The 18,317-nt window shown below is 56.1% G+C and overlaps 9 protein-coding genes across 9 annotated transcripts; 4 read left to right on the plus strand and 5 right to left on the minus strand.

The window, feature by feature from the left end:
- Positions 1–961: 961 nt before the first annotated feature.
- Positions 962–2,224, minus strand: CH63R_05375 (C2H2 finger domain-containing protein; the record flags this gene model as incomplete). The annotated part of the gene is made up of 4 exons (XM_018300350.1): positions 962–1,510; positions 1,568–1,935; positions 1,997–2,095; positions 2,158–2,224. The coding sequence occupies 4 exons, from the start codon at positions 2,222–2,224 to the stop codon at positions 962–964; spliced, it is 1,083 nt and encodes a 360-aa protein (XP_018158200.1).
- An 840-nt stretch (positions 2,225–3,064) lies between these two features.
- On the plus strand, positions 3,065–4,417 carry CH63R_05376 (uncharacterized protein; the record flags this gene model as incomplete). Its single annotated transcript, XM_018300351.1, has 2 exons — positions 3,065–3,707; positions 3,762–4,417. 2 exons carry the CDS (start codon positions 3,065–3,067, stop codon positions 4,415–4,417), a joined length of 1,299 nt encoding a protein of 432 aa, XP_018158201.1.
- Positions 4,418–4,996: 579 nt separating this feature from the next.
- On the plus strand, positions 4,997–6,394 carry CH63R_05377 (uncharacterized protein; the record flags this gene model as incomplete). The annotated part of the gene is made up of 2 exons (XM_018300352.1): positions 4,997–5,084; positions 5,316–6,394. The coding sequence occupies 2 exons, from the start codon at positions 4,997–4,999 to the stop codon at positions 6,392–6,394; spliced, it is 1,167 nt and encodes a 388-aa protein (XP_018158202.1).
- A 1,049-nt stretch (positions 6,395–7,443) lies between these two features.
- Positions 7,444–9,342, minus strand: CH63R_05378 (Ubiquitin-conjugating enzyme family protein; the record flags this gene model as incomplete). Its single annotated transcript, XM_018300353.1, has 1 exon — positions 7,444–9,342. The coding sequence occupies one exon, from the start codon at positions 9,340–9,342 to the stop codon at positions 7,444–7,446; it is 1,899 nt and encodes a 632-aa protein (XP_018158203.1).
- Positions 9,343–10,571: 1,229 nt separating this feature from the next.
- CH63R_05379 (uncharacterized protein) lies at positions 10,572–11,985 on the minus strand (the record flags this gene model as incomplete). The annotated part of the gene is made up of 4 exons (XM_018300354.1): positions 10,572–11,226; positions 11,280–11,421; positions 11,505–11,788; positions 11,846–11,985. 4 exons carry the CDS (start codon positions 11,983–11,985, stop codon positions 10,572–10,574), a joined length of 1,221 nt encoding a protein of 406 aa, XP_018158204.1.
- Positions 11,986–12,899: 914 nt separating this feature from the next.
- On the plus strand, positions 12,900–14,146 carry CH63R_05380 (Arsenate reductase; the record flags this gene model as incomplete). The annotated part of the gene is made up of 2 exons (XM_018300355.1): positions 12,900–13,448; positions 13,517–14,146. The coding sequence occupies 2 exons, from the start codon at positions 12,900–12,902 to the stop codon at positions 14,144–14,146; spliced, it is 1,179 nt and encodes a 392-aa protein (XP_018158205.1).
- A 283-nt stretch (positions 14,147–14,429) lies between these two features.
- On the minus strand, positions 14,430–15,972 carry CH63R_05381 (uncharacterized protein; the record flags this gene model as incomplete). Its single annotated transcript, XM_018300356.1, has 2 exons — positions 14,430–15,793; positions 15,864–15,972. The coding sequence occupies 2 exons, from the start codon at positions 15,970–15,972 to the stop codon at positions 14,430–14,432; spliced, it is 1,473 nt and encodes a 490-aa protein (XP_018158206.1).
- A 105-nt stretch (positions 15,973–16,077) lies between these two features.
- Positions 16,078–16,827, plus strand: CH63R_05382 (LSM domain-containing protein; the record flags this gene model as incomplete). The annotated part of the gene is made up of 4 exons (XM_018300357.1): positions 16,078–16,317; positions 16,488–16,559; positions 16,616–16,690; positions 16,750–16,827. The coding sequence occupies 4 exons, from the start codon at positions 16,078–16,080 to the stop codon at positions 16,825–16,827; spliced, it is 465 nt and encodes a 154-aa protein (XP_018158207.1).
- A 226-nt stretch (positions 16,828–17,053) lies between these two features.
- Positions 17,054–17,642, minus strand: CH63R_05383 (Arsenate reductase; the record flags this gene model as incomplete). Its single annotated transcript, XM_018300358.1, has 2 exons — positions 17,054–17,235; positions 17,342–17,642. 2 exons carry the CDS (start codon positions 17,640–17,642, stop codon positions 17,054–17,056), a joined length of 483 nt encoding a protein of 160 aa, XP_018158208.1.
- Positions 17,643–18,317: the final 675 nt, after the last annotated feature.

Raw genomic sequence — 18,317 nt, forward strand, 5'->3', positions numbered from 1 at the left:
ACCGTCAGCTCGAAACAGGTCAAATTACATCATTAAGATCTACCCCAAATTTACAATGGTAAACTCCATTTGGGATCCCCAAGATTCGTCGATCCAAGCATCACCGCATGTCCACGGCAAAATGACTGCGGGGAAACAACAGTCGTGGCACTGGAAGTGGAGAGGCTGCATTTAGCCGCAAAGCGCACATATCCGCGTTGTATTTGCCTGATGTGAGATGCAAGAACCATGTCTCCTGGATACAGAATCGAGTACTATTGCGATTCTCTAATTACCCGGACGCCCCGACATCGCATACATGAGGCCATTGCAAACAACGGTACAGATAGAAGAGCCTCACGCAGGCTAAGGTTTAACCAATGTTAGCAGTTCGACCTCGTTGCCTTCGCTCCAGGTAAGCTACAGTCTCGATCAACTACATGGCTAAGAGTATGAGCAATGCTGTTGCTGGTTATCCTGAGCAAGTTCGCAGTGACGTGAGGACTTGAAACTTTCAACACAAAGATCTAATGGACGCGTCGTGCAAGGTTATCGGCCGAAGCCCAGCCTTGGAAACACAGTCACTCCTGTTATCGCCTTGTCCTGCAGGGTTATTGTCAGGAACAAGGTGAACGTGGCAAGTGGTTAAAAGCCTGCCAACCCGGAACCTTTCAAACTCGACAACAAACATCATGGGAAGGCGGCCATTTTGCAGCGCAGAACCTGTCGTCTTGTTCAGCGCCACAGCCTGCGATGGGTACAGTGACGGAATTTTCAGTGCGTTCCTTACAGATATTTACATCCCAAACCCAGATACGCCATATAAACTCCGCTCCAGTGGGATGCCGTCGTCCTCGCCCTGAATATGGAAAATCGCAACTTTTGGCAGAGGCGCGTGATTGTGGCGTGTAACGTTGATCAACCGCCTTCGAAACGCCGCGCCTCAGGGTTGACAATCAAGTAGCCAGACAGGAAGGCGTGGCTAAGATGCAGGGGGCACGTAGGCGTATCTCGGTAATTGTGCCATGCGCTCCTCGGGGCTGACCTCCGTGTCTGCGTAGAACATCCTGCCGTTCTTGTCCTTCTTGGACTTCTTTTCGCCCGCGGCCTCCTCTGCAGCCTCGTCTTCGGGCTTCTTGGGCGCCTTGATGCCGGACTCGGCCCTCCGAATAAGCTCATCAATTTCATCGCCGTGGTGGGCCGCGCCGGAGACCAGCTCGTCAACAGTTGATGCTCCGGGGTACCCAGGCGGCGGGGCGCCAGTGCCGTTCCAGAACTGGCCACCAAACTGGGGCGGCCGCTGAGGAAGGCCGGGCATCGCTTGCAGGCCGCTTGTCGGCCTTGCGGGAAGAGATGACGGGGAAAAGCCAGCGTAATTGCCTTGTGGGTAGCCCTGCTGCGGGTATGCAGGCGCGCCAGGCACGCCAGGCACACCGGGCACACCGGGCACAACAGGCGTACCTCCGGCCGGGAAGCTCTGATCGGGAGTGGCACCGTAAGGCGCCTGCGGCGGAGGGTAGGGAGAGTTGTTCTGCAATGAACAGTTAGCGTCGGACGCGCTGTCAAGCCAAGGACAGTAGAAACATACGAATGCACCCGGGCTTGCGCTCGCCGGGGCGCCGTTGGCCGGGCTGCCAGTGGTGCCTGGAGTATGTCCGGCAGCTATCCTCGCGCGGTGCTCGGCAAGACGGGCCTTCAGCTCCTCGGGGGTTTCGATCTTGAGCTTCTTCCTTGGCTGCTTGGACTGACCAGGCAGAGGGTTTCCTGTGGCAATACGACGGTCCTCCTGTGCCTGGTAGAAGTTCTGGATGATGCGATTCCTGTGCTGATCCAAGATGTCTTGGGGAATGCCCTCCATACCAAAGATCTCCACATCAAGGCCCTGTCGGTTCGGTAGCGCATTCTCAACCTGGGTGAGCGTTTCCTTGTGGACCTGGTTCAGATGGACGGAGAGACCTGGACAGAGCAGCATGTTAGCTCACGATGGCATGATCAGGGAGGCGCATTGTAGACTGACCTCCAGCAGTGTTGAGTCGGCGACCGCATCTGTCGCATTTGAAATGCTTGGCCTTCTGATGGGAAATAAGAAGCTTCAGGTCTTCAAAGTCACGCTCGCCTGCAACGAAGTTAGTACGCGCATTCCATCTCAGAGCGGCACGGCGCAAGGTGTAGGCATACAGTAATAGCACCACGGCCGCGAGAGGACATCCTCAACGTCGGGGTGTCCGCGCTTCTTCTTGCCCATCGTGACGACGGGTTGCCAGGTGGCTTCGATTGACGACGGAGGTTGAAACTGGCAGCGATTAGGGATGCAAAGATCGAGTGTCGATGGCGCGAAGTGGAATGCGCGGCGGAGGGGGGACGTTCGCGAAGAGGTACGGATACCGTGGCTGGGCTGAAGTCTGGAGAAGGGAATTTGACGCGAGCTTGCTGTCAACCAGCAACACCTTTGCCGCACCGAGACTTGAAAGCAATTGAGCGCTAGCCGCTTCCGGTCTAGCCTTCTGGGAGTGCTTCCACTGGCGCTTCGTGCTGAAGAGACCCGCACAGTCACAAGGGCCGTGTCTATCACGACAACACTGTATCAGCTACAAACCGCCTGCGGGCTTACATAATCGAAATTCAACCGACGGCTGGGGCTCGCGCGGGTGCAGCAGAGTAGTCTCACAACGACAATCCATAAGGGGACCTGGCTCATCAGCCGATCCCTTCATCTCGACTTGTTTCTATTTATCGATCAAACTACCAGGCTGAATCTCGACTCTTCTGATGCTCAAATACTGAATCTGGCCAAGGACCGTGCACTTGAGCCCCTATCGCCATCAACCATCGGGACCAAACCTCTCACACTGCTAGAGGGTGCATCGAAGCAAAAAGCTGATTCGATGTTGCACTGCATTTCGAATACTTATCTTGTTTGTTCTACAAAAGCGAATGGTTGAATCCTGGATAGTATCACCATCTGAACCTCACAAATAGTGAACACTCTTTCGCGATTCCCGCCGAGAGAGATTTCTAAGGTCAAGGCCAACATCTCCTCTCTGGTTCTGTTCATCTGGACCAACACTGAGCCCTATGCAACAATATGGCACGACTCATGCCAGACGAAATATGGGTTTCGATTCTCTCCTACCTGCCCGACTTCCACTGCCTCAGAAACGTAGCTCTGGTTTCTCCAACACACCTCCGCTGCGCCCCTTCGGCATGTCGACAAGTGCTTCTGAACGAGATAGGCCACCGCACACTCCCTGATGCCATAACGGCACTCGAGTCCTCGAAAATCCTTCCGAAAGACCAAAATCTTGTTGTAGGCTTTAGTGACGCATACCTCAAGAGGCGAGCTCCTATTCCACCAACGATCAGCCTGTCAGATGGCGCTGCCCTGTCGGAGCTACATAAGTACGTCAGCCACCTTGGGTCAAAGTTGCAGGAAATCTCTCTGCATCGTCTGGTGAAGGAACAGCGTGGCCTCGCCAACGACCGCCATGACTGGCCAGACGCCCCCGCCACAGCCGAGAAGCCCACGGCTACCGAAGCTGCCCGTTTCCAGAGAGCCCTGTACCGGTTTGAGATATATTGCAAGCTATTCAAGGACCCGGAAGTTGTACGCTTTAATATGGACGTGGTCAACTTCCAGAGAGCACACTTTTTTGATTGTTTGTCGCCTTGGGAGATCGAGCAGCTGGTCGCCATCAGGGATCTTCTCGCGGCAGCTGTCATTGGCCCTCGTAAGTCACCGTCGCGATCACGCCTCATGAACTAGGGCGCTGACTTCTTGCAAGCACTACGTGCTCTTGTAGAACTGCGAAAGAACGAGGCCCTGCAGACCCATCACTGTGGTCCACGACACGGCTCGCAAGTAGTGTACTGGACGAGTCCAATTTTGCCTCCCAATCTGGAGCGTCGCGACTGTCACATCAACCAGAACCAAGCGCGACTGTTGTGCTTTGGGATAAAGTTCCTCTACGAAGTGTCCGTTTCGCCATATGCACATTTCTACCAACTCCTCCGGGATCTCCCGCAACAGCCGCGTTACGCCAGCTACAACCGGGTGGGCGAAATCTACTCCTGGTTTACTGACGCGGTCGATGAGTGTATTGAGCTGAGCAATCTGGAACTCCCATTCCAAAAGGCACTCTCATCTTACACTGAGGATGAGTACAAGGCCTACGTGCGGCAATCATTGGTCGCCGAGGATCCCGACAAGGGGCCGGAAGAAGCATGGTACTGGGCATATCAATCGTTCCCCGGATCGACCTGCAACGACCTACGGATGACCAATTGTCGACTCTTTGGCTTGTTTTTCTGGGACTCGAGTCGTCTCAAGACCATCAACTTCTTCACGCGCGTCGATTTCTGGTGGTGGCGGTGGGAGGGAGGCCGACAACCGGATTTTGATTGGGAAGTTGGTGCACCCTACCCTCCAGCGTTCTTTTGATGGAAATCGCTTCGTCCATGAGCCCCAAAGAATTCCAGATACAAGAGTCTGTGGGAGGTCAGAATCATCTTGGCCTGGCAAGTCACATGACTGCAGTGCCTCAGCTACAGCCGAGCGAGGACCGAACTACGGCACCACGCAAAGATGACGATGAAACCAACCGGATGTGGACGCCCATCTTCTTAGTCCGAAGAAACAACACATTGTTGGATTTGGAGAAAGGAATCGATGCATGAAAGCCATGATTGGATTGGCATGCGATGTCCACCTCAGACATGCTTCTCTGCAGTCGCAAGACAGAGGATTCGCAGGCGCACATGCCAATGGGCAAAGGAGCAAAGAGAAAAGGCAACACAAGTTTAAACCACCCCAAAAGACTTTGGTAGATGGAAGAAACGATGCCAGAAACATTCCGTGCAAGAGACAAGAGAAAGGAGAGACGGGAGTCGAGACCTACATCAAGCACCGTCCGACGACGCCTAGAAGCCTCCAACATCACACCAGCAGGCTCAAGTCGACGTCCCCTGGCCCAGTGAGCCACTGCACAGGCTCCATGAGGCCAATGGCATCATATCTGTGATGAGAACCATCATGAACGACAGCAGGAGGAGGACCAGCTCAGTGCGGGCCCAGGTGCCCTGTCAGGGTTGCTGGCACTCAATAGATGGTGAGTGGAATCCCGGCCGCTGATTGGTCAGGAGGAAGAGAGAGCACTCAGGGACGGACACTCACACATAAAACCCCGAGTATCCCACCTCCCTCCTTCCCACTTCCTTCTCCCCCTCCTCCTCATCCTTCCTGGTTTCTTCAATCTCATCAGAGAATACCATCCCCGAACTCAAAGCCCCCCCCTTACTCATCAGTTTCCATCACGTCTATGCCCGCTGAAGTCCATCAGACCCCACCAGACTCTTCTTCGACCTCGCACCACCACTGCGTCGCCTCCTCGAGCAGAGACTACTGAGCATCATCTGTTCTCCCAAATTAGCCACTTCATCAGATACTCACCTACCTACCCGAAAATCTTACAATCCGTCGTCGAATCCATCGCCTATCTCCTCAGGATCACTCGATAGCGCTCCTCACAGCGCTCCCATGGCGTCCATGCCTCTCGTATTAGCGGCTCACTCTGAATGGACCTCACTATCACGATCTAGATCACCAATAGCTTCCCCTGGACGCCAATCCTACTCACGAATGTCGCCATCGCGAGATACCACTTCCCCTCATGGCTTCAAACCTGGACAGACCCTTCCCAGAGCACGTGACCGGCTATCGCCGACTCCTCTGGGCCAGGCGTCGATGCGGTCATGTTACCCAGGCGAATACTCGAGCAGCGTTGTGCCCGAACACATGATGGGCGAGCAGCGCTCCAGCATGACCGCGTCGCCAAGGACAAGAGAGCAGTCTCTGTCGGCCCCCAGAAGCCCGAGACATGGATCGCGGGGAAGCACAAGCGTCGCGGACCACAGCAGCCTCGCTGCAGTTGGATCGTGGAGTAGCCAGAGCGTCCATAATGGAGACTACCACACACGCCGCGGCATCCAAAGCGACTTTGCCAGGTATGAGGATGAATCGTCGTACAAGTACGCGCCATATGATGATTTCATCCTCTTCCCCGATGAGAGCTCGGCAGACACCCAGGAGAGGGCTTCGGCTTACACTCAACAGTCGCCAGCACCGCTGGGCCCCCGCATCTCCAGGCTTCGCACGCCCGACATCGCACCACTGTCGACAGATGTCCAATTCTTCCCCTGCCTTGGCGACGAGGCCGAAGAGGACAGGATCAACGAGGCGTGGTACCTCGCCGGCCGTGAGAGGGTCGCTTCTCAAAGTCAGTGCTCTCTCTTGGGCTTCGTGATGTTCTTTCTTGGTGTGTCTGCGTCACAGATCGGGATTGCTAACGTCAGCACAGTGAACGATGCTCTGGCCTATATATCGGCCATAGAGAGACACAGCCGCGTGCTGACAGACTGATGTGAGGTTCGAAAAGGGGGACCTCGGTTGCTTGGAGATGGGAACATGAGGTCTGGCGTTAGATGACGGACCAAATGGCAGCCTCACGATGTGGGTGATTGCCAATGGATGAACCTGGTCTTGAGCGATCGCTTGGTTCGTTGCTTTGGGTGTTTGGCGTTTCGGAAGCAGCCACCAAACAGGTTGAAATGGCACAAATGGTAATAGGTTGGAGCAATGAGAATGTCATGATCATCTCACTCCATGTTCAGTACTTGCAGTCGAAGTCGAAAAGTGAAACTGTTGAGGCGATAGTAGTTGCGATCATGGAGTGATGATTAGGGCTCTATCTCCGTGTTCGTGCAATGGGAAGTGCAGGAGGCCGCCAGTGGACTCTAGTGGCACTCGTCGAACATGCCGGCAGCGAGGGGAGGGCCACTGACAAGACAAGAAACGCAGACGCTGCTGAAGATCAAGTGTAGACCAAGTGTAAACCAAGTGTTGTGCGGACGGGAAACGTGGCCACTTCGGCGGGGAAAACTCTTTCTGATCTCGAGGCGTCCATCTTCACCCGTACGCAGGAGCACGAGAAACAGACGAACGGATGAGAGACGGAGGATTGGGGGGGAGGAGGAGACCAAGGCCAGGGGGGACGTGGGATGGGACGGCGAGGGAGACGGGTGCCTTACATAAGACAACTGCTGGTCAGTGCGCCTCTCACTCACCGAAGGCATCAGCGCTCACCGAGCCTTCAGACAAGCCGCCTTACTACACACCTTGATTACACAGCACCTTATGTACCTTACCCAGTTACCTACCTACCTGAGTCTTAGGTAGGTAGGCCCAGTAAGGTTGGTGAGATCGAATATTGATCGGTCAAAACGACACACAGCTTGAAAACTCTGGAGTCTTCTGAAATCAAGAAATTATACAACAAACTAAACTGTGCTCTTCAGTCCAAAGTCTTCTTCCTCCAGATCGAAGCTTATTCTTCTTATCTGAAGGGAGAGGGGTATCATGTCCATCTCGCAACTCTATCTCAACAGCTCTTCCCACCTGTCCCCCGTTGATTACCGGCCGGTCCCTCGCGGCTGCTGTTTCTTTCCTGGGAAAAAGGTGACACCGGCCAGATACCGGGGCCCAGGCGGGTCCCTCTCCTTAAAGTCCCCATAGAGCCCGACGTTCGGCTCCACCTCGCGCCGCAGCGCCAGCGTCGTCGTCGCCGAGAGTCCCCAGACCGAGTATCCCCTCTGCATGCTCTCCCTCACGCAGTCGCGCAGGATGCTCGTGAACCGCTCCGCCGTCGGCACGTTCGCGATGCCCATCTCCCGGAAGAAGTGCGGGAAGTTGTCGACGTCGTGGAGCCGGCGGACCTCCGAGGACAGCCGGAGAGCGGCGCCGGGAGGGGGCGCCCCGTGGCGGTCAAAGAGCTCGTCCCGGAGCTGCCCCAGCGACGTGTCGGCAGAGGGCCTCGCGATGCGCCGGAAGAGCTCGGAGAACATGAGGAGCCTGTACGAAGTGCGGTTGGCCTCGAACGTCTTCTTCAGGCGGTACCCCGACACCTTGTCCGGCTCGAGGTAGCTGAGCTCCGGCATGTTGGCGCCTCTCCTGTCAAGCATCCAGACCACGTTCCGTGTGATGGCCTCTGTGATAATGGCCTTCCTCATCGCCTCCGTCATCTCCACGTCGCTGATGAGCAGGTAGACGAGGAGATGGCCGAGGTTCGGGCAGGACACCTTGGACGTCTTGCCGCTCATGAACTTCCGGATCTTGTTGTTTGCGTCCGCGACGAGCTGCGCGTTCGCCGTCGCGAGGCAGAGCAGCAGGTGGAAGAGGTGGAAGTACGACTCGATCGCCTTTTCCGACGCGTGGCGCAGCGTGCTTTTGTACGCGGCGTTGTCACGGTCGCTGACGACGTGCCATAACGTTCTGCAGGGCGGCTTGCGTGCCTCGACCCGGTTGAGCCGCACGACAATGTCGTTCATGAAGGCGGCCAGGACGCCCACCGCCGAAATGCTGGGCAACCTGATTTCGCCGGCCAGGCGGCGCAGCACCGGCGCGACGTGTCCCTCGACCGACCGCCAGTGGCGGCGCGAGAGAGGCAGCGGCAGCCAATGCTCGAACCTGATGTTGTGGACGGAGAGACGGACCCCGAGATCATTGTACGCGGCCAGGGAGACGAGGTCGAACTCGGACTCGATGGACCGCCTGACCGAGTCCACCAAGACCCCTACGACGAGCTTCGTGCTGCGGAAGTTGGTCTTGGTCACGAAGCACTGGAGCTCTCGCAGCCGGATGACGTCGTACCTGCGAATAAGCTCTGCGATCCTCGGCCAGGCCTGAGAAAATGTGATGAGGTCGACAAAGTCGAGGCTCTCGAGCGTCTCGAGCAGGACCTCGTCCGGAAGTCTTGCAAAGGCGAATGCCTGCTCCTTCTTTTGATCGACAGGTGCGGCCTGTGCTGATGGCGATGCGGCCTTCAGCGCATGCCGGCGGGCTCGCCTAGAGTCAGCCTTGGTCTTGGTGCCATCGAAACCGCAATGGGGGCAGGAAAATAGTTGCCTGCACCGCAGACTCCGTTGTCGATACACGTCGAGGTTCTCGTTGAAATCAGAGTGAGCCTGCTCGATGGACTCGCTGTTGAAGAAGCTCAGCATCTGGATCGCGATGCCCTTGAGGGTGTAGGCCGGCGTGTACCCTTCGTCCGTGTTGAGGATGGACGCGCAGATGTAGTCGCCGAACACGTTGGGGTGATCCACGGACGAGTCCATCTTGATTTGCGGGGCGAAGAGGGGATAGCGGTCGTTGAACTTGACGGTGGTGTGCATGGGTATCCATCCCTCGGGTTGGAGGACAAGACAGACATGGCGCAGGTCGTCGTCCCTCGTGTGGAGGGTGAGGCGTGGATATGGCTGCTGCTGGAACTCGGCGATGTCCTGGAGCAGACGACGTTGGAGATGGTCGGCCATGATGGTAAAATACGATTATAGAGCGGGTGTCTTTTTTCGTTGTTGTCTTCTTCTTCTTCTTCTTCTTCTTCTTCTTCTTCTTCTTCTTCTTCTTCTTCTTCTTCTTCTTCTTCTTCTTCTTCTTCTTCTTCTTCTTCTTCTTCTTCTTCTTCTTCTTCTTCTTCTTCTTCTTCTTCTTCTTCTTCTTCTTCTTCTTCTTCTTCTTCTCTTCCTCCCCTTGCTTTCTGTTAAGAATTGAAGTTGAGTGATGTACAATGACGAGGAGACGAGGAAGCTAGTAAGACGATTCGCGTCGTTATATATTCATATCTGATCTATTTGAGGCCGCCTCGATGTGTGCATTAGCCTTTTGTCCCGGCCTTGGCCGATGCATGGTAGAGGGAAATGAGTATTTTTGGCCTCATTTCTGAAGAGGCCTCAGCCGGACGGGAGTGGGATGGAGGATGGACGGTCGGCGCTTGAGAGCTGACTGGGAACGAGTGAGAGCGACTTCTGATTGGAGCACTGCACTGCGCTTATAGTTGTCTCTGCACAACACTCGTGAATCTCACGCCTGCGCCTAAATTTCCACTCGTATCTGCACTCGAAGTGTGCCTGTCCTGTCACTAGCCCGGCGGGACCAGTTGCCGACACACGTTCTCGTGCGGTGTGGATTGGACGGCACACAGCAAAGCGCCGTTCCCAACTGGGCGAGGAGAAAAGGCACAGAAGATCCTGCGGTCATAACCCTTCCCGCTAGAGCTGGCCTACTGGTATTTGGCATCGAACGATGCAAGAAAGGCTATAAACCTTACATCTAAGACGAGAATGGGCTAAGGCAGACAGAGCAGGGCAAAAACAGGCGCATACTTCACCAATTTGCCGTTTCCACATGCCCAAGAGGCTCCAGGTCGCAATTGAGTGGAAGAACTTGGCATCTCTTTGCCGCGCTATCTCAGACTCGAAAATTTCCGAGCTCATCTATGGTATCTTGATGAAGAAGAACAAAGCACGCTCACTCTATCAATGAATAGAATGCTTCGTTTGATCGCAGCCACAGAGGCCGCCGCTAAACTCCCAGCCCAATGCGCGTGCAGTCGGTGAGATCGAGTCGCCAACCAATGCCGAAAAGAAACCCAAAGGCAGATAGATACTCACCACTGCCCCAACGCCACCATTATGCAAAGAAGACCATTTTTGTTTCCCCCCTTTTTCCCAATCCCTCAGAGGGCCCCTCCCATTGAGCCCCCTTACTTCCGTGCAGCGGGTTGTCGCTTTAGCTGGATTCGCCTCAGGTTCAGAATTGTCGAGCCGGGATGGAACGACTTCGTCCTGGGGTCCCAGAAACCCCAGACGTCGATCAACACCATGGCTTTTGGTAGATCGCACTCGACGAACCCAGAAACCATGACGCACCCACGCGGTGGGTATTGTCTCGGTTGGCGCCAAGTTTGTTGCAACTTCCTCCAGAACTCCCTTACCGGCCCTTGCGTGATCTGCTTCATGCCCTCGACATGGGCCATGGCCGTATCTCTGACAAAGTTGGTCCTGCCGCCGCTCTGCAGCCCGTCTTCCTGTCGAGAGTCCGCCGTTTTGCTGACGCTGTGAGAGGCGTTCTCCGCCGGTGTACCATCCGGAGTCTGTCTGTTGGCAGACGGCAGAGGCCCTTCAGCTTTCTGTTGCATGTTGCCACCCTGTACTGGCGGGAACGAGTGTGCGGGAGTGCTGGACGCGAACCCCAAGGCTCGGGAGAACTCCGTCAAGTGTTGTTTGACCAATGTGGATGTAAATGCCCATGTCGAGAGGGCCATAGCCTCTGGCCAGAGGACTTTCTTCAGGCGCCAGACGGCAAAAGAGTCGACCTCCTGAGTAGACCAGTATAGTCCACCGTCCTGCAGCAACAGCCTGCAAAGCCTTGTTAGCCACTGTGCAACGGTTGAGGAATCCGGGCTACCTACCCAGAAGAGACGAAGACTGGTGGGGGGCGTGAGGGGAAATCGATATCGAGCCAATATCTCCTGAGCTTGACCGAGTTTCCGCACCTGGCTGCGATACCCGGGTCTCTTTCGACTACGGCCCTGACAAGTTCGGACAGATGAGCTGAGGCGAACGAACTGTCAGCAAACTCATTGGAGAACAGCGAAAGGAGAGACGGGAGAGACGGGGGTATGAATGATGCTCACCGCGTATTTGCTTCTGGCCTTCCTTATCCTTGCTGAGCTGCACAAAGCGCGTCCACTCTGGGTCGGTGGGTTTGTACGATGGTTGGGACACCGACTTGGTCGTGAAGGGGAAGGGGATGAACCACGGCTCCGTCTCTTCTTCCATCTCTTCATCCAGTGCCTTTTTTTCCGCCACTGAGAGGTTTTCGTACTCGCGGTCTACATGTCGGAAAAATGGATTCAGAACGGTCGACCAGTAAATGTGCCAGCAGGCAAGCGAAATGCCGGCGCCGAGGAGAAAGGTCCTGTCCGCAAAGTTAGCGAGCGTAACCAAAGCCTCACAGGATGCCTTGTCCACACACCTGGCTCTAAACATGGGTTTGGATATCTTGACCCTTTGCACGATGATGGACTGCTGGTTGGCGACCCTCGGCGCAATCATCCGAGCAGCGAGGGTGGTCGCGCTTGCGGCCCCCCCACGGGGTCGAAAGAAACGCCACATTGTTGCCGAGAGCAGGCTCGCCGGGCGTCGGCGGCCGAAAGAAAAGCAAGCAAGAAGGTGTGTTCGGTTCTGGCCTGCAACGGTCCGATAGCGGGATAGTAAACTCGGAATAGGCGTGGCGATGATCGCTGACGATGGACGAGCGTTATCGTCGTGATCGGGGGGCGGCGACGGCGGCGGCGGCGGCGGCGGCGGCGGCGAGGAAGATGGAGCGTCGAAAAAGCAAGGATAACGTGTTGATAGTTTAAGTTATAACAAATTGACAAGAAGAACTGCGAATATCGCAGCGCTGACCCAGAGATGTTCTGCGTCTGCGCCTTTGATGCGACTTCAGCTGGCGGCTGTTTGGTCTCTCGGGTGGGGAGCCTCTTGGACCCTGGTAACGTATGGCCCGTTGGTTGAATGCGCCTCCTCGCCTATTGTAATACTATACCTTACGGACACCTGTAGGTGCTGGTGCCGACCGTCCGAAGTTCCGGACGCGTATCGGCACACAGTGTCATTCGATCCGTTCCGATAGTGCCCTAGCTAGGCAGGTGCAGATAGACTTACTCTCTGCATAGGCCTCAAGGGTACAGTCTACAGTGAGCCTCAGACAGTGTGGAAAGTTGTTGACACACATGTGGCCCCTAAAGTCGTGACAAGCACATCTCGGAGTATTATATCAGCCGTTCTCCGGCTAAGAGATACACACGGGGAAGATGAAGTGGATCCTGTTCAACCTGAGGTGGAACGGGCAGCACCAGTAGCAACAGTCGCCCGCAGCAAGTGTGAGCTCGACATCCTCGACGCCGCAGCTTGGAGAGAGAGCAGCAGCACAGCAGCATCAAACACCAGCCTCACGCCTCCCTCCCCCTCCACATTGCCATCTCCACGATTCTCATCTACGAACCCTTCCCACCCGAGAGGATACTATGAAGCTCTCCGTAGGGCTTGCGACTGCCCTGGCCGGCGTCGCGACCGCGCTCTCCTCCGATCAGCCCGCTGACGTATATCTGCTGCAATCCAAACAGCCCTCGAGCTCCGATATCCCATCATTACCACGACAGATTGCTCGCCTCATTCTGCTGCAGCGTCTATCCCCCGAAGGCCATCATGCATCATGGGACCTGCCCACTTCCATCTCCAACGAGAAGGCCGTTACGTACCTGAACGAGTTCGGCAAGGCACCCCAGGGCCTGTTTGCTGATGCCGCATCTACAAACCCGTCCCAGCTCGTCGTCCTGCTTGAGGGCATCACTTCCGACGACTCCAAGTCTCTCCAGAAGTCCCTTGCTGGCTCTGGACCTAGCTTTAGGGTTGGAGATGCTCCTTCGGCTGCTGCCAACGACCTGCTGCTGGCCAACGACTTCCCGTCCGTCGGCGTCGCCACCAAGAACTGTGCCTTTGATAAGGCCATCAACCCGTTTGCGGAGCAGTGCTGGAGCGGCAAGTCATCGGTTGTGAGATACGACGTGAAGAAGGTACGCACTTGGCACATCAACCATGTCACGCTTCTTGGTTATTAACGTCTTTCCTTTTCTTTTCCTAGGACTCGTCCATCCTCGCGTCCCTTTCCGAGAACGCCTCTCTCTTGAAGCAACTTGCCGCCAACGGCGAGATGGAGACCGTTGTGATCGCCATGCCTGAGTCGTCTCGCAGGTCTCAGGTCCGCCACTGGTCCTCCAAGCCCGAGGAGCTTCGTCGCCGCCAAGTGGAAGAGGTCATGACCGAGACCGACGAGCACGACCAGCCCGCGTCTACCACTCCCGGCCAGAGCACCGCGCCTACCACTCCCGCTCAGAGCACCGCCCCATTCCCCGGCCACATCGAGAGAGGCACTATCAAATCCTGCTACGGTACCGAGGACGCATGCATCAAGGCCACTGGCAACTGCTCGGACCACGGCGCTTGCAGAAACAAGTACGCCACGCCCAACGGCGAGGACCAGGGCACGTGTTTTGCTTGCCAGTGCCTGGGAACTCTCAGCAAGAGCGGCAGCATCACTCACTGGGGCGGCAAGGCCTGCCAGAAGGTTGACGTTAGCGTTCCCTTCTGGCTCTTTGTCGGTTTCGGTGTCGCTATGGTCGGTATCCTCACCTTCGCCATTGGTCTGCTTTTCAGCGTCGGCGAGGAGAAGCTTCCCGGTGTCATTGGTGCTGGTGTGTCCAAGACGAAATAGGAGCGTCGTTGATGCGCCCCAGATGGGGAGCGGGGGAGTGGCGGACCTTGACACGGTGCAAGGCGGGAGTGGTTGTGCTTATAATTGGCAAGTGGTCGTCTGTACCATAGGTGTATTTTCATGCGGCGTTGGCATTGGCAGGACATTTCTCTCTTTGATACGGAGAGGGTATTTCTTAGACAATCGAAAACCAAAAAAGAATCGAAGCTATGATGACATAATTCCGAGTGAATCTCCTGGGTATCGATTGGTGATGTGATGTAAAGTCTATTTGTTTTCCCCTCTAACCCAGCTCTCCCACGTCAGGGCGCTCATTTGGTGTTGTGCCCAGGCTTTCGAGGCCTCTCTCGGCCCGCAGCTCGCTCGCCCCTGCGGCATTCGTGATCTGCCTGGCCGGCGACTGCGTAGCCGACTCGGTTGACGCCCCGTTCCCGACAGCGGCGGTATACTTTTGCCCGGCCTCGTTGAGCAGCTGCTGCACCTCGTCCTTCCTCGTCGTGATGCCGTCCCTCTCCTGCCTCAGCTCCTGCACGCGCTGCTTCTTCTCCTCGAGGTCCAGCTCCATGGCGCGCATCGTCGTCTGCAGCCTCGACAGGCACTCAGTGAGACTCGGCAACGGCGTGATCTTGGGCGGGACCTGCAGCAGCTGTTCGGCGGGGTTGCGCTCGGGCTTCTGCAAACCGTCCATGCCGGACCTCGTCTGCGCCGCCTCGAACGCCGCGCGCCGCTCCGCCTCAGACGCATCCGACTCGTCGCCCGAGCCACCCTCGGCCATCTGGATCTGCTCGGCCATTTCGCGCCTGCGACGGATCTTCTCCTCCCTCTCTGCCTTCCTGCCCAACGACAAGCCGCCGTCCTCGACAAAGTCGTCGAACCCCTCGCCCAGATCCTCGTCTTCGGGCACGAGGCGTGTGTCAGCCTTCTTCTTGCGCAGCGACGCACCGCCATCGTCGTTGTCGTCGAACGAGATGAAGTCTTCGTCGCCCTGTTGCTGCTCCTGCGCAAGCCTCGCCCGGCGCTGTTTCCTCTCCTGGATCTCCGACTCGGTCAGGATATTCGTCTGATGCGGCCGAGGCGCAAAGTCGGCCTGGTTGACAATCACGGCACCCTCAAGCTCGGAGTCGTCCAGGTCCATGCCGTCCTCGTCCTGCATGCGAAGAGAGGTCAGGTTCTGGGGCGTGTTCGGCGTCGAGTTTTGTAGTTCGCTGAGGTATTCCTTGCTGTATCTCGGGCGGTCCTCTTCCTCGTCGCGGAATGTGCGCATGGGCAGCCTATTTTTGAGGGCGCTGTTCTCGAAGGCCTGGTAGCCCAGCGTTGACTTTTTGGGCGTCGTGTACTCCGTCTTGGCCGCGTCGTCGCTGTCGGCGTCCCCGACAGCACCGCCGAACGAGAGTCTAGACGTGGACTTGCGCTTCTTCTGCTTGAGAGAGTTTGAACGGCTGACCGCTGGTCGAATGACCACAGGGCCGTCATCGTCGTCGTCATCGTTTTCGTTTCGCGCCGGGGCGGCTTTTGGTTTCGCAGCATCGCCAATCGCAACGCCGCCGTTGGAGTCGTCGTCGGGCTCGTTGTTGAAGTTGATGCTCTTGCGCAGGCCAGATTGGCGAAACGGCTTCCTCGTAAACTTGACTGCTACTGGTGCAGCGTCTGGCATCCCATTAGCCTTGCGAACGACGGCAATCAGCGCATGGTCTCTGGAGCGGAGCAGTGGACTCACCATCTTTCACGGGCTCTTGGCTAGCGGGCGAGGCTGTGGTGGTGTTGTCTTCGTCATCATCGAGGACCTTGATGACTTTTGCCTTTCTTTTTGGTGTGAATGCACTCATCTTGGGCGGATAACAAGCATTGAAGTGGTTTTGGGGGCCGGTGATGTCAGGCAGATCCGAAGTTCGACAGATGGGTAGGAGGTATCCGTCCGCTGTACTCTGTAGATGCGGCCCCCGATAAGCATCTTATCTACACGTGACTCCACCCAAATTTGGATCTTCCCAATCGGCCAGGCTGCAGGGCAGAACAGAGCTCCGTCGATCGCGTCGCAAAGCTCATTTCGCGCGACATCAATCATCAGATCGGTCAGCCTGCCCGCCCAACCGCCTCTCTACCACCGCCACCACATTTATACATACTCCCATACATACAAGATGGCGCCCGCACAGCCTGAGCTAAAGAAGGTACGGAAGCCCCAATTCCTGACGGACATACCAGAATCTCCAGACCTGTTTGATGTACTTCTAAAAAAACGGATGGACGGACTGCAATGGTCCATCCAATATCAATCTTCGTCTTTCCCCCTCTCGCCTTCTATCGAGTCCTGAGCGCTGACACTTTTTTCTTTCTACAGTACCTTGACAAGAGACTGTTCGTCCAACTGAACGGCAGCCGCAAGGTTATCGGCGTTCTCCGCGGTTACGATGTATGTGTCGATGTGAAGCTCGGGACGGAACACGAGCTCTGCTAACTCGAGTTCAGGTTTTCCTGAACATTGTGTTGGACGAGGCAGTCGAGGAGAAGGAGGGCGGCGAGAAGGTCCGATTAGGCATGGTCGTATGTACCCCCCAAAGTGCTCTGCCATGTGCTGTTTAGAGGCTAACAACGTGGGACAGGTCATCCGCGGCAACTCGGTCGTCATGCTCGAGGCTCTCGAAAGGATCGGCGGCGACGACCGCAACCACCAGCGGTAAACGGAGAATCTTTGCCAGGTGGTCGTAGTTCTACGAGAATGCGTTCAAGGGGTTTTTACACGGCGTTATAATGGCAAAAGAACGATGCTTTTCTTTTTGGTTCAAGACACAGGACGAGGATGAAATATGCTAGATACCAGCAAGGAAGAAAAGATGTCACATCCAGACTGGGCCACAACGTCACCCCACGACTAGCCAGCCAGCTCGGGCAGAGGCTGGAGGGTCCTTATTTTGCGACATCAACCCACGCCCTCTCGTCGTACGTGTCCATCATGCGGCCGCCGTACTTGCGCACCCATCCCTTAATGCCGCCTTTAAGGATGACGGATTGGATTCCAGTTTCGCCGACTTCGTCGAAGTAGTCCTGTAACCAATTCGCCGACCGAGGACCACGGCCATTACTGCTTCCTGAACGGCTTCAGCAAGGGGGTGTCGCCGAAAGGGGGGGGGGGGGGGGGGGGATGAAGCAAAGACAAGCAAGCGCGCAGATAGACGACGGCTGAAAAAAACTCACCGCAGTAAAATATAACACGCTTGATTCCGGCCTGCTTGCACAGCTGATGAATGATGGGCCTCGTCTGATAGAGGGACTGGGCGGGCAAGTTGATGGAGGTTGCGATGGTGCCCCCCTCAAAATCGTTGCGTCGCACGTCGACGAGCAGGAAATCACGGCGAGCGGTATCGTTTCCAGCCGCAAGTTGAGACTCAAGCAACACCATGACTTCGTCAGCCTCGATTTCCGGTGTCTTGGCCTTGGGGGCGGGAAATGCCGCCCACCACGGCGGGGGTTCGGTCGATGCTGCGGCCTCGGCCATTGCGTGCTTTCGAGGAAAGCCCCGGCCGGCTGTGATATAAATCGGGCCGGCTCACTCGTTGAGATGCAGTCAGAAACCGAGCAGCACCCCTGAGAATGTAAAAATGCTTAGTTGCGATCTGGCGGGCGTACAAGTGCGGGCGCAAGACTACCCCAGACGCGCGATCTAGATGAGGGCACACACCACACAGTTGTGATGTTGGATGGCGAGTAATGAGAGAGAGGGAGGGGTTCAGTTGCAAAGCCGCAGAGCCGCAGAACCGGCTCATCTTCCAAGAGTCTCGGCACTCTACGGCTGTGGAGATTCCCGCTCGGAGCCATCTGTCATTCCAGGGCGCCAATTGGCTGCCAATGATGCCATCTTCTTCAAGGACGCTTTGTGCGGCTCGAACCCTTGCGCCATTGCACTCTAATTCTGTTTTAAGAGAGAGAGTAAGAAACAAAGAGGGTTGACTTCCGGGACTCTTATAACCACTACTTACTATATGAACTACTCGTGCCACTATCATAACTCCCAACTAAGTTGAAGTTGTTCCCTTTTTTTCTTCTCTTCCCCTTCCCCCACCAATTATTTCCGCTCACCTCAGTACCGCCAACCAAATCGCGTTCCGCCCACATGCCGAGACAGTAGACTTAGTCAACGACTCTCTTATCTTTCCCCCCGAGATTTCGGATT

This window comes from Colletotrichum higginsianum, chromosome 4 (assembly GCF_001672515.1).
Source record: "Colletotrichum higginsianum IMI 349063 chromosome 4, whole genome shotgun sequence".
Classification (NCBI taxonomy): domain Eukaryota; kingdom Fungi; phylum Ascomycota; class Sordariomycetes; order Glomerellales; family Glomerellaceae; genus Colletotrichum; species Colletotrichum higginsianum.